At 37.9% G+C, this 13,589-nt stretch overlaps 1 protein-coding gene across 2 annotated transcripts in view; it reads right to left on the bottom strand.

The window, feature by feature from the left end:
* RBBP5 (RB binding protein 5, histone lysine methyltransferase complex subunit) overlaps positions 1-13,589 on the bottom strand; it is a 127,199-nt gene that overhangs the window by 35,409 nt on the left and 78,201 nt on the right. For both annotated transcript variants that reach the window (XM_053706625.1, XM_053706626.1), the window contains exon 12: positions 1,609-1,838. In XM_053706625.1, coding sequence (XP_053562600.1) covers positions 1,609-1,838 — 230 coding nt within the window. The remainder of the gene's footprint in view (positions 1-1,608; positions 1,839-13,589) is intronic.

Here is a 13,589-nt window from a genome sequence, read left to right as displayed (position 1 = left end):
AAGCTCCATATGGCTCGCCAGAAACAGCAGTTATGAAGCAGCGGTCACAAAGACCGCTGCTCCATAACCTGTCCGCCTGCTCTGAGCAGGCGGACACACATCGCCAGAAATCAACCCGATCGAGTACGATCGGGTTGATTGACACCCCCCTGCTGGCGGCCCATTGGCCGCGAATCTGCAGGGGGCGGCGCTGCACCAGCAGCTCTTGTGAGCTGCTGGTGCAATGCTGAATACGGCGAGCGTATTGCTCGCCGTATTCAGCGAAGTCTGGCGGACCTGATCCACACTGTAAGATCAGGTCCGCCAGACTTTGATAACTAGAGGCCAGAGTGTGCAATTTTAAACAACTTTCTAATTTACTACTATTTTCAAATTTGTTTTATTTTTTTTTATTTTTTTATTTACACTATTGGGAGCTCGCTGAACATATCTGGTCACAAAAGGCATATCAGTGCAACCACCAATCATTAGCTAGCTTCCAGAAGTGCACTGCTGCTCCTGATCTTCAAAAAAGCATACCAAGAGAACAAAGCAAATTTGAAAACAGATGTAACTTGGAAAGCAGTTCAAAATTGCATGCTCTATTTGAATCAAACGTTTAATTTTGACTTTACTGTTCATGAAAATTATGAATCTGTATAGAACAATACTATGAACCACAGTAACTGCTTTAAGGTACATTTTACATTCATACAAATTTACAATAACATAAATATGGGGAAATTGCAAAGCACTCTCAATCAACATTATAAAATATTCCATGTACACGTTGTACTTTTTTTTAAGATTATATATAACTTATTTGGTTAAATTTTTTCAAAAACTACAAAAACTTTTATTGCAGCAACTAACCTGAGAATAATGTATTCTATATTAAAGGGACATGAAACCCAAATTTGTTCTCTAATGATTTAGAAAGAGGATGCAATTTTAAACAACCTTTTATTTCTATTATCTAATTTGCTTCATTCTCGTGATATCCTTTGCTAAAAAGCATATCGAGACAGGCTCAGTAGCTGCTGATTGGTAGCTGCACAGAGACCTCATGTGATTGGTTCACCCATGTGTATTGCTATTTCTTCAACAAAAGATATCTAAAGAATGAAGCAAATTAGATAATAGAAATAAATTGGAATGTTATTTAAAATTGTATTCTCTACCTGAATCATGAAAGAAAAATGTTGGGTTTAGAGCCCCTTTAAGCTTACAACAATCATTCCCTCAGATCAGCTAACAGGGCATGGAAAGAAGTGATTAGACATTTGCATTTGTGAGACTTGGCTTAGAACAAATGCCGAATATGGCGCCACCAGCAGCATTTGGCTCTTTTTGAAGCCGGATTTCTTGGTGCAAAGGTGCAATACACAAAGATCTGTGCAAATCCAGATATTTGTGTGTTGCACTTTCACATGAAGAAGTCCAGCTCCGAAAAGAGCGCTGGTGGCGCCATATTCAGCATTGGTTCTAATGCACAGGTTTAGAAGTAACAGCTAATGATTGTAAGAATTCATAAAAAGAAAAGCAAGTTCATGTTACAGATCAAAAACATTTTCAAACATTCACAAATTCACTGAGGATAGAAGTTTTGGTGGGTGCAGTTGGACTCACCGTCATTGGGTACACCTTGAAGCTCAATCATAGTGGTCTTTGGCTTCTTCTTGGGTGGCTGCACTCCGTCACATGTGGCCGGTCTCTTTTTATCGGCACCGGCTCCATCTTCACTTACTGCCGTCTGCGATGGATCCGGAGGAGGCCCATATGGATTCTCTTCAGGGTCCTCCACTTCAGGTGCAATGGGAAGGTACAATAAGGCCTTGTGATCCTCAAGTTCCTCATCGCTGCAGAAAAAAAATATATATATATTTTCAAATTTCTATCTTATTTATCACTCCGGAAATATTATTGAAATCAGACAGACTGGGGGGACTTTTACTAATGGCACAGTAAAAAAATAAAATAATAATAAAAAAAATAAATTGAAATTCTACAGTAAAATATTGTTATAGGTAAACATGGTTCTACATTTAGATTTATTCAGCTAAGAACATTAAATAATGGAGTGACATATTTGTCTTTCTTGCAATATTAAAAGGACATGTTAATGCAATGACATAATTTGGGTGTAAAACACATCACGGTTGATCACACTCTTGCACTTGGTTTCAGCAGAAAATGACTATTTCTAAACTTTGGTTGTCACTCCTAAAATGCTTCTCCAACTAATCCCCCTAAAGTTCAAACTCTTAACCTCCTGAAAACAAAACAAAATTGTTATTATCTTCACTGTTAATTTCCTGATTTTGTAATCCAATAACCAAATGTGCAGGATTAAAGGAACATAAAGCCCTAAATTCATGATTCAGGTAGAACATACAAATTTAAACAACTTTCCAATTTACTTCTATTATCAAATTATCTTTGTTTTCTTGCTATCCTTTGTTGAGAAGCAGTAAGATACGTTCAGGAGTGTGTATGTGTCTGCAATACTACACAGCAACAGCTTTGCAACAATTTCATACATTAGTAAGAGCACTAGATATAGCAGCACTATTTCCTGTCATGTAGAGCCCCAGACGTGCTTATCTTTAACAAAGAAAAACAAAAAATAAGTAAATTTGATAACACAAGTAATTTGGAAACTTTTTAAAAATTGTATTCTCTGGGGGGCGTGTCTAGGCAGCGGCCATGTTACATTGCAATATCTGCAGCTCTGAGTATGATCTCTATAACCCCGCAGGTTACAGAGCCCACCCTGCAACATATTAAAAATTACTCTCAGATTTACACAGCTCATGGAATACTGAGTTGATTGATATAAAACTTGCATGATTTATAAATACTGGATCAAGATCTGAACCGTTGAGACCTCCGGCAGCAGCCTCACCACGAGGATAGAACACCCCCACAGTACATGGGGTACAGCAGAATCGTTGAGACTGCTCTTTTTCAACCCTAAGAGGGAACCATCAACTCTAACAAGGTGCTAATCCAACAGATAACCTTACTATAGCAAATATGACAAATCCATAGAGAGCAAATGGAGGATGTTATTAGATAGGAAGTAGAGTTGCACCGGCTCATACAGGATCACTTCCGAAAACTAGAGAGAGACCTATGTGACAATGTCTTTAACGAGCAGGCCACCAGACACCTTCTGATTGCACTCTAGATCATGATCGCAACTTTGGACTCAGCTCAGCCGGGAGGGCACGTTGGGGGGCTGCCCCCTTGGCTACAGCACAGTAAAGCTAGATTGTGATCAGACTTGATTTACTGCGCTCCTAAATTGGTAGGCCTTGAGACTCCCTGAGACCTAATCAACAATGAGGAGCTGTCTCCAACTCAAACTAAGCTTGCTCCGAGAAAGTATGAGGAAGCTACTGCAAACATGGCAGAGGTATGTGTTCCCGTATGCGGCGATGGGGCGACAGATGGATCAATTACAGGGAGGCAGGGCTGGACTCTCTTTGCGGTGCCCAATGACTTTGCGGTCCTGAGATCTTTGAACCTATATTATCATATAAATTACCGCTGCCGCCGAACCCTGCTCCCTAACTATGATACGCACAATGCATACGGAGCATACAGGTCGACTCACACTCCTCTGATTAAGCTAGGCTCCCAGTGGTCAGCGGATCCATGGACAGCACATTCCCCTTCCACAAGACTTAGTGTACCAAGAGCCGTTCAACATGGTGTGGGGTAATTATGGCAGGAAAACCGGGACTGCCTCACTTCCAATATAAAACCACACTGGTCCTAAGGGCAGCTATTAAACTCCAACTAACGTTTACATCCACTAAAGAAGTTAAGTGGAAAAGATATTCCCCACTTAATGTGCCCCCAATGCCACGGGGCGTAGAGACAGTTCAATGGAACAACAATTTCATGAAGATAGCATATCTGAGTCATAGTTGATGTATGAAAATTGTTTACTTCGCTAACAAACTACTATAGTTCTGAGAACTGTAAATAAAATTACCAATAATTCGCCAAACAAATCCATATAACACAATAGTTTAAATACCATATACCTACTAGGTGTCAAAACAAAACTTTTATGTTCATATGTTTATTATATTCGTTGGTTATCACGCTAATTCCACTTAAGGCTTATATTATTTTATTATTCATTATCTCTCTCTAAGAAGTCCATCCCCAGTAGGCTGCATGATACCTATGATAGTTAAGAATATGGGTTATACCTACCACTGTTATGCTGGGGTAGTACATCTAAGTTACTAACCAGACGCTTAATGTTTTCCTCTTGGGCTTTTGTTACCCTACTATTTAATATCTCCCTCTGAGATATCTCCCTCTGATATAACTTGTACTGAGCGCTATTATGTTGACACAATATATTCAAACTTTTAACCTCATAGTTAATGTTTATAATTATACTGATATTCTCACGTGGATAGTGTCTTAATTAAGTCCCTAGAAGTACTTGGTTTTATTAAGTATTATAATGCTAATATATTTTAGGGGTGTCAAATATAATTGCTAGCACGATGCATCGCGATGCAGCCTTTAACGATGCTGCATCGATGCAGTGAGGAGCCCCAATCAATTCACGCATTTCCCTTGAGACGAGGCGTGGATAACATTTCAGCAAATCACAAGGCATCTGAATTTGTACCTTGCTAAATTTCTACCAATGACAAGCAATGTTACATATCACCGCACAGGAGTCAATCACTGCAGTCTTTGTGTTTTGGCTCAAGAGTTTGAATGCAATTGATGGCTGCAGTTTGAGAATGATCCGTCAATACAAGATTCGCTTAATTGTTGGCAGTAGCCTCGCATCGGATCTGCAGAGTGATAGTTGTCTTCCGGTGTGAATCTTGGACAACGTCCTTACTTGGTGCCCGGGTACTGCTGCATGTGGTGACGCCTGGGGGGAGCTAGTGAGTGTGTTGGGTGCTGTGGGCTTGGGGGCAATGAAATATTTTGTAGGTCCTAGGGAAAGGATATTAGTAAATTAATTGTATATGTACGTATATAGAAACGCCCTCATGTAACTATGGGATACTTATTTATATTTATATCTTGACATTCAGTGAAGCAGGGGCAGTATCACCTGTGCAGTTATATAAAGTAAAGCACACTCCTGAAGTTTTCCATTTAGCTTGGTGCCTAGGGAATAAATGAATCTGTCATGCATGCAGTGTACTTTCAGGGTTACTGTACATGTATGATTGTGGTCCCCTTAGGAATTACTATAATTGCACTTCCATGGTTACCAAAGATTTTCCCTGATTTATAGCTATGGTACCTTAATAAAAATGTGTATAATGAAAACTGAAATAAAATAATCTATTGGAAATATTGTACCATACTTATTAGGAAAAGCTAAAGCTACAACATGGAGTTGAAGATTTACTTAGGAACTTTTAGGATTTGTTCCCAATCTTCTTTTAAATGCACAAAAAAAATTATTTAAAAAGGCATAAAAGCAAATAGTATGGTGGAGGTGTACAAATACAGCAAATGGCTGCTTTAAACACTCAGATTAGTAAATAATGGGCAGTAATCGTGATGCATCGCGGAATAGAATCGTTGACAAGATAATCAAATTGAATTGTGAGACCAGTGAAGATGCGCACCCCTAACATATATACACAGTTATACCAATGGGTAGACACAAAACAAGTATACTACCAACCTCATGTTCTTTTTCTATAATGATAAGCACACATCATGCTAGTAGAGATTACAGCTAACTCCCAGAAGAGGTAGAGTTGTTGACTACAGTGGCACTCCACAAGTGCTGAAATATATTTACAGTTCTAGCTACACACAGGAATAAAGAGCAGAGTACCATCTATAGACTCATGTGCACAATATTCACATCTTAAGTGAGTTGAATCAGACCATAATGATTTATACTTAACATCATTACTTACTGCCGATATGTCACCTGCAGCCGAGGTGGCACGTCCTTAGTCACATCCAGAGACATCTTATGCTATAGACTGTAAGTAATTGCCTATAGATTAACATATGCACAGAGTTCTTTATTAATACAATCTCCTAGAGCTTGAAAGTACAGATTTGGAGATACTGCAGACATATGTCTCACTATACACACCTAAATACCTACTTATTGGGTACACAATCTTACATGCCCTTTCCGATATAATAATATGAGTATATATCTTGAAGCGCCAACGATCTCAACCATACAAGCTGTACTCCAAAATGCGGAATCTCCCAACCGGATCCCAAATGTTAATATTACAAAGTGCTAGGTGAGTACAGCGCTACAGTACCCTAAGAAAGGGTATGTGGCTTAAATATGGTGTCCACGATTGGTTAAACCATCTATAGGCGTTAAATGGATATGCTTGACTATACGTGTGTTTGAAGAAAGTTAAAATCAAGGATATGGTAAACCAAATGTACCTATAACCTTAGGTTATAACATTTAATAAACATAAACATTTAAAATCCTTACAATTAAAGCTGCATAAAATACAAAATATTCACAAAGACAAGTTAAAAACTTTAAAAACAAACTAATGGTACCATTAAGTTTCCATGAAAAAAAGTGCCCAAATGGGTATAGTTCTTAGTCCTGAGAGTCCAATAAAAAGGGGGGGGGGGTGTTTAGATCCTATGTGTGTAGAACTGATTCCAGTTGTTGTATTCAAATTATATTTGTTAAAGTGATCACTCTGTGAATACGAAAAATTGTGAGCTCAAAATGGAAATTAAGTCAAATTTGCTATTTCAGCTGTGGGCAAAAAATGCTGAAAAAAATGAAAAAATGGAAAAAATTTTAAAAAATTTTTAAAAATTAAAAAGGTGGAGAAAAGTTGTGAAAAAAGTAAAAATATAGATAAAGTGAGGTGTACACCAAAAATGCCTTAGTTAGTGTTTGTTATGTCCCTAGGATATTTAAATAAATAAATCAAATTATCCCAAAAAAAAAAAAAATCAAATCAAATTATCCCAAAAAAAAAAAATACAGACCAATTAGTCCCAAAGAATCCCAGAATGAATTAGTGGTGCTTGCAGAATATCCAAAACGGTGTAGTTGTAAGATTCCTAAAATGTTGATTATCTTCTTAGGGAATGTGTTGGTGATGTATTATAACTTTAGTGATACCATCTTGACCTATAGAATGATACAAAAGCAAAAACAAACATAGTGCAATAAAGCTACTATATAGTGAAAATAAAGGTGTTTAACTCACCCAATAAGATCCTGAGCCGTAATACCAGTATCTACGCGTTTCGGTCTACAAAAAGACCTTTCTCAAGACTGGTACCGGCTCTAATGTTTGCCCACCTTAAATACGTTGGTTATCCAATGAGAATGGATCAATTTGGCGCCTAAAGTTCGCGACGAAAAAAAAGCGCCGAAAATTGCCCTCTTATTTGTGTACAATCCTAACTGTTGGTGGCTATATATCTCCCTTTCAGGTATACGTCTATCAAGCTCAAAAATATCCCTTGCTATAAGGCCCATTGATGTGAGTCCGTCTCCCGATAACCGGATGTTTACACCGGAAGTGGGAATTGACCGGAAGTGACGTAATGGCTTGTGTACGTACTTCCGGTTGTCTCTAATTTGCCGCAAACGTGCCTTTGTTTCTGGGAGCTAGGTCTTGAATAACCTAAAGGGTATTTAAATGGAGTAATATGTGGGAATATATATTCGGTGGTATTAGGCTCAGGATCTCTTTTTTCACAACTTTTCTCCACCTTTTTAATTTTTAAAAAAAAAAATTTTTTAAATTTTCCATTTTTTCATTTTTTTCAGCATTTTTTGCCCACAGCTGAAATAGCAAATTTTACTTTGATTTCCATTTTGAGCTCACAATTTTTCGTATTCACAGAGTGATCACTTTAACAAATATAATTTGAATACAACAACTGGAATCAGTTCTACACACATAGGATCTAAACACCCCCCCCCCTTTTTATTGGACTCTCAGGACTAAGAACTATACCCATTTGGGCACTTTTTTTCATGGAAACTTAATGGTACCATTAGTTTGTTTTTAAAGTTTTTAACTTGTCTTTGTGAATATTTTGTATTTTATGCAGCTTTAATTGTAAGGATTTTAAATGTTTATGTTTATTAAATGTTATAACCTAAGGTTATAGGTACATTTGGTTTACCATATCCTTGATTTTAACTTTCTTCAAACACACGTATAGTCAAGCATATCCATTTAACGCCTATAGATGGTTTAACCAATCGTGGACACCATATTTAAGCCACATACCCTTTCTTAGGGTACTGTAGCGCTGTACTCACCTAGCACTTTGTAATATTAACATTTGGGATCCGGTTGGGAGATTCCGCATTTTGGAGTACAGCTTGTATGGTTGAGATCGTTGGCGCTTCAAGATATATACTCATATTATTATATTAGCTATTCCTAACCACCTCTTGATAGCAGCCTGATTCACATTTGGTCCATTAGATTTGGTCATACTAGTTCATTTAAATTATATAAGAATTATATAAGAACTATATCTAATTTAGATTTCACTACATAGAGGCTTAGACCATCTGATTCCCCTTCTCACACCCTTTCACAGACCCTTCATCCACAAACATGGATGAGACACCAACCACCAGCAACACTACTACATTTACTATTAGTAGTCTTAGGACAGATATAAACTTTGATATAGTCCAGGCTCTAAATAAAGATACCAATCAGAAAGATGGAGAAGTGGTAGATATAGATGCCACCTTCAAGAGTTTAGAAAAACTGTTAGTGTCTGAAACCAAATATACTGCAGAGATCTCCTTTTTGAGAAAATGTTTGGAACTTAATATTATTCCTAAAGGTTTGAAAATACAGAAAAACTGTTCATTTAATATTGAAAGCCAGGAATATTCAAACAGATGGGAGACAGCCATTAAAGAAATATCACAAAAACTGATGCAGATAATTATAGACTACCGGAGTTTCTTATTGGTAGGTCTAGATAAAAATATAAAAGAGGAAGAAAAACATAATTTATGTAAGAACTTACCTGATAAATTCATTTCTTTCATATTAGCAAGAGTCCATGAGCTAGTGACGTATGGGATATACATTCCTACCAGGAGGGGCAAAGTTTCCCAAACCTCAAAATGCCTATAAATACACCCCTCACCACACCCACAATTCAGTTTAACGAATAGCCAAGAAGTGGGGTGATAAGAAAAAAGTGCGAAAGCATATAAAATAATGAATTGGAATAATTGTGCTTTAAACAAAAAAATCATAACCACCACAAAAAAGGGCGGGCCTCATGGACTCTTGCTAATATGAAAGAAATGAATTTATCAGGTAAGTTCTTACATAAATTATGTTTTCTTTCATGTAATTAGCAAGAGTCCATGAGCTAGTGACGTATGGGATAATGACTACCCAAGATGTGGATCTTTCCACGCAAGAGTCACTAGAGAAGGAGGGATAAAATAAAGACAGCCAATTCCTGCTGAAAATAATCCACACCCAAAATAAAGTTTAATGAAAAAACATAAACAGAAGATTCAAACTGAAACCGCTGCCTGAAGTACTTTTCTACCAAAAACTGCTTCAGAAGAAGAAAATACATCAAAATGGTAGAATTTAGTAAAAGTATGCAAAGAGGACCAAGTTGCTGCTTTGCAAATCTGATCAACCGAAGCTTCATTCTTAAACGCCCAGGAAGTAGAAACTGACCTAGTAGAATGAGCTGTAATCCTTTGAGGCGGAGTTTTACCCGACTCGACATAGGCATGATGAATTAAAGATTTCAACCAAGATGCCAAAAGAAACGGCAGAAGCTTTCTGGCCTTTTCTAGAACCGGAAAAGATAACAAATAGACTAGAAGTCTTTCGGAAAGACTTAGTAGCTTCAACATAATATTTTAAAGCTCTAACAACATCCAAAGAATGCAACGATTTCTCCTTAGAATTCTTAGGATTAGGACATAATGAGGGAACCACAATTTCTCTACTAATGTTGTTGGAATTCACAACCTTAGGTAAAAATTCAAAAGAAGTTCGCAACACCGCCTTATCCTGATGAAAAATCAGAAAAGGAGACTCACAAGAAAGAGCAGATAATTCAGAGACTCTTCTGGCAGAAGAGATCGCCAAAAGGAACAAAACTTTCAAAGAAAGTAATTTAATGTCCAATGAATACATGGGTTCAAAAGGAGGAGCTTGAAGAGCCCCCAGAACCAAATTCAAACTCCAAGGAGGAGAAATTGACTTAATGACAGGTTTTATACGAACCAAAGCTTGTACAAAACAATGAATATCAGGAAGATTAGCAATCTTTCTGTGAAAAAGAACAGAAAGAGCAGAGATTTGTCCTTTCAAAGAACTTGCGGATAAACCTTTATCTAAACCATCCTGAAGAAACTGTAAAATTCTCGGAATTCTAAAAGAATGCCAAGAAAAATGATGAAAAAGACACCAAGAAATATAAGTCTTCCAGACTCTATAATATATCTCTCTAGATACAGATTTACGAGCCTGTAACATAGTATTAATCACAGAGTGAGAGAAACCTCTTTGACCAAGAATCAAGCGTTCAATCTCCATACCTTTAAATTTAAGGATTTGAGATCCTGATGGAAAAAAGGACCTTGCGACAGAAGGTCTGGTCTTAGCGGAAGAGTCCACGGATGGCAAGAGGCCATCCGGACAAGATCCGCATACCAAAACCTGTGAGGCCATGCCGGAGCTACCAGCAGAACAAACGAGCATTCCTTCAAAATCTTGGAGATTACTCTTGGAAGAAGAACTAGAGGCGGAAAGATATAGGCAGGATGATACTTCCAAGGAAGTGATAATGCATTTACTGCTTCCGCCTGAGGATCCCGGGATCTGGACAGATACCTGGGAAGTTTCTTGTTTAGATGAGACGCCATCAGATCTATTTCTGGAAGCCCCCCCATTTGAACAATCTGAAGAAATACCTCTGGGTGAAGAGACCATTCGCCCGGATGCAACGTTTGGCGACTGAGATAATCCGCTTCCCAATTGACTATACCTGGGATATGAACCGCAGAGATTAGACAGGAGCTGGATTCCGCCCAAACCAGAATTCGAGATACTTCTTTCATAGCCAGAGGACTGTGAGTCCCTCCTTCATGATTGATGTATGCCACAGTTGTGACATTGTCTGTCTGAAAACAAATGAACGATTCTCTCTTCAGAAGAGGCCAAGACTGAAGAGCTCTGAAAATTGCACGGAGTTCCAAAATATTGATCGGTAATCTCACCTCCTGAGATTCCCAAACTCCTTGTGCCGTCAGAGATCCCCACACAGCTCCCCAACCTGTAAGACTTGCATCTGTTGAAATTACAGTCCAGGTCGGAAGAACAAAAGAAGCCCCCTGAATTAAACGATGGTGATCTGTCCACCACGTTAGAGAGTGTTGTACAATCGGTTTTAAAGATATTAATTGAGATATCTTTGAGTAATCCCTGCACCATTGATTCAGCATACAGAGCTGAAGAGGTCGCATGTGAAAACGAGCAAAGGGGATCGCGTCCGATGCAGCAGTCATAAGACCTAGAATTTCCATGCATAAGGCTACCGAAGGGAATGATTGTGACTGAAGGTTTCGACAAGCTGAAATCAATTTTAGACGTCTCTTGTCTGTCAAAGACAGAGTCATGGACACTGAATCTATCTGGAAACCCAGAAAGGTTACCCTTGTCTGAGGAGTCAATGAACTTTTTAGTGAATTGATCCTCCAACCATGATCTTGAAGAAACAACACAAGTCGATTCGTATGAGATTCTGCTAAATGTAAAGACTGACCAAGTACCAAGATATCGTCCAAATAAGGAAATACCACAATACCCTGTTCTCTGATTACAGACAGAAGGGCACCGAGAACCTTTGTAAAAATTCTTGGAGCTGTAGCTAGGCCAAACGGCAGAGCCACAAACTGGTAATGCTTGTCCAGAAAAGAGAATCTCAGGAACTGATAATGATCTGGATGAATCGGAATATGCAGATATGCATCCTGTAAATCTATTGTGGACATATAATGCCCTTGTTGAACAAAAGGCAAGATAGTCCTTACAGTTACCATCTTGAACGTTGGTATCCTTACATAACGATTCAATATTTTTAGATCCAGAACTGGTCTGAAGGAATTCTCCTTCTTTGGTACAATGAAGAGATTCGAATAAAACCCCAGTCCCTGTTCCAGAACTGGAACTGGCATAATTACTCCAGCCAACTCTAGATCTGAAACACATTTCAGAAATGCTTGAGCTTTCACTGGATTTACTGGGACACGGGAAAGAAAAAATCTCTTTACAGGAGGTCTTATCTTGAAACCAATTCTGTACCCTTCTGAAACAATGTTCTGAATCCAAAGATTGTGAACAGATTTGATCCAAATGTTTTTGAAAAAACGTAACCTGCCCCCAACCAGCTGAGCTGGAATGAGGGCCGCACCTTCATGTGGACTTAGAAGCTGGCTTTGCTTTTCTAGAAGGCTTGGATTTATTCCAGACTGGAGATGGTTTCCAAACTGAAACTGCTCCTGAGGATGAAGGATCAGGCTTTTGTTCTTTGTTGAAACGAAAGGAACGAAAACGATTATTAGCCCTGTTTTTACTCTTAGATTTTTTATCCTGTGGTAAAAAAGTTCCTTTCCCACCAGTAACAGTTGAGATAATAGAATCCAACTGAGAACCAAATAATTTGTTACCCTGGAAAGAAATGGAAAGTAGAGTCGATTTAGAAGACATATCAGCATTCCAAGTTTTAAGCCATAAAGCTCTTCTAGCTAAAATAGCTAGACATAAACCTGACATCAACTCTGATAATATCAAAAATGGCATCACAGATAAAATTATTAGCATGTTGAAGAAGAATAATAATATTATGAGAATCATGATCTGTTACTTGTTGCGCTAAAGTTTCCAACCAAAAAGTTGAAGCTGCAGCAACATCAGCCAATGATATAGCAGGTCTAAGAAGATTACCTGAACACAGATAAGCTTTTCTTAGAAAGGATTCAATTTTCCTATCTAAAGGATCCTTAAAGGAAGTACCATCTGACGTAGGAATAGTAGTACGTTTAGCAAGGGTAGAAATAGCCCCATCAACCTTAGGGATTTTGTCCCAAAATTCTAATCTGTCAGACGGCACAGGATATAATTGCTTAAAACGTTTAGAAGGAGTAAATGAATTACCCAATTTATCCCATTCTCTGGAAATTACTTCAGAGATAGCACCAGGAACAGGAAAAACTTCTGGAATAACCACAGGAGATTTAAAGACCTTATCTAAACGTTTAGAATTAGTATCAAGAGGACCAGAATCCTCAATTTCTAAAGCAATTAGTACTTCTTTAAGTAAAGAACGAATAAATTCCATTTTAAATAAATATGAAGATTTATCAGCATCAATCTCTGAGACAGAATCCTCTGAACCAGAAGAGTCATTAGAATCAGAATAATGATGTTCATTTAAAAATTCATCTGTATAAAGAGAAGTTTTAAAAGAATTTTTATGTTTACTAGAAGGAGGAATAACAGACATAGCCTTCTTGATGGATTCAGAAACAAAATCTCTTATATTATCAGGAACATTCTGAACATTAGATGTTGATGGAA

The sequence above is a fragment of the Bombina bombina genome, chromosome 3, assembly GCF_027579735.1.
Source record: "Bombina bombina isolate aBomBom1 chromosome 3, aBomBom1.pri, whole genome shotgun sequence".
NCBI classification, from domain to species: Eukaryota; Metazoa; Chordata; class Amphibia; order Anura; family Bombinatoridae; genus Bombina; species Bombina bombina.
This window is presented reverse-complemented; position numbering and strand designations above follow the sequence as displayed.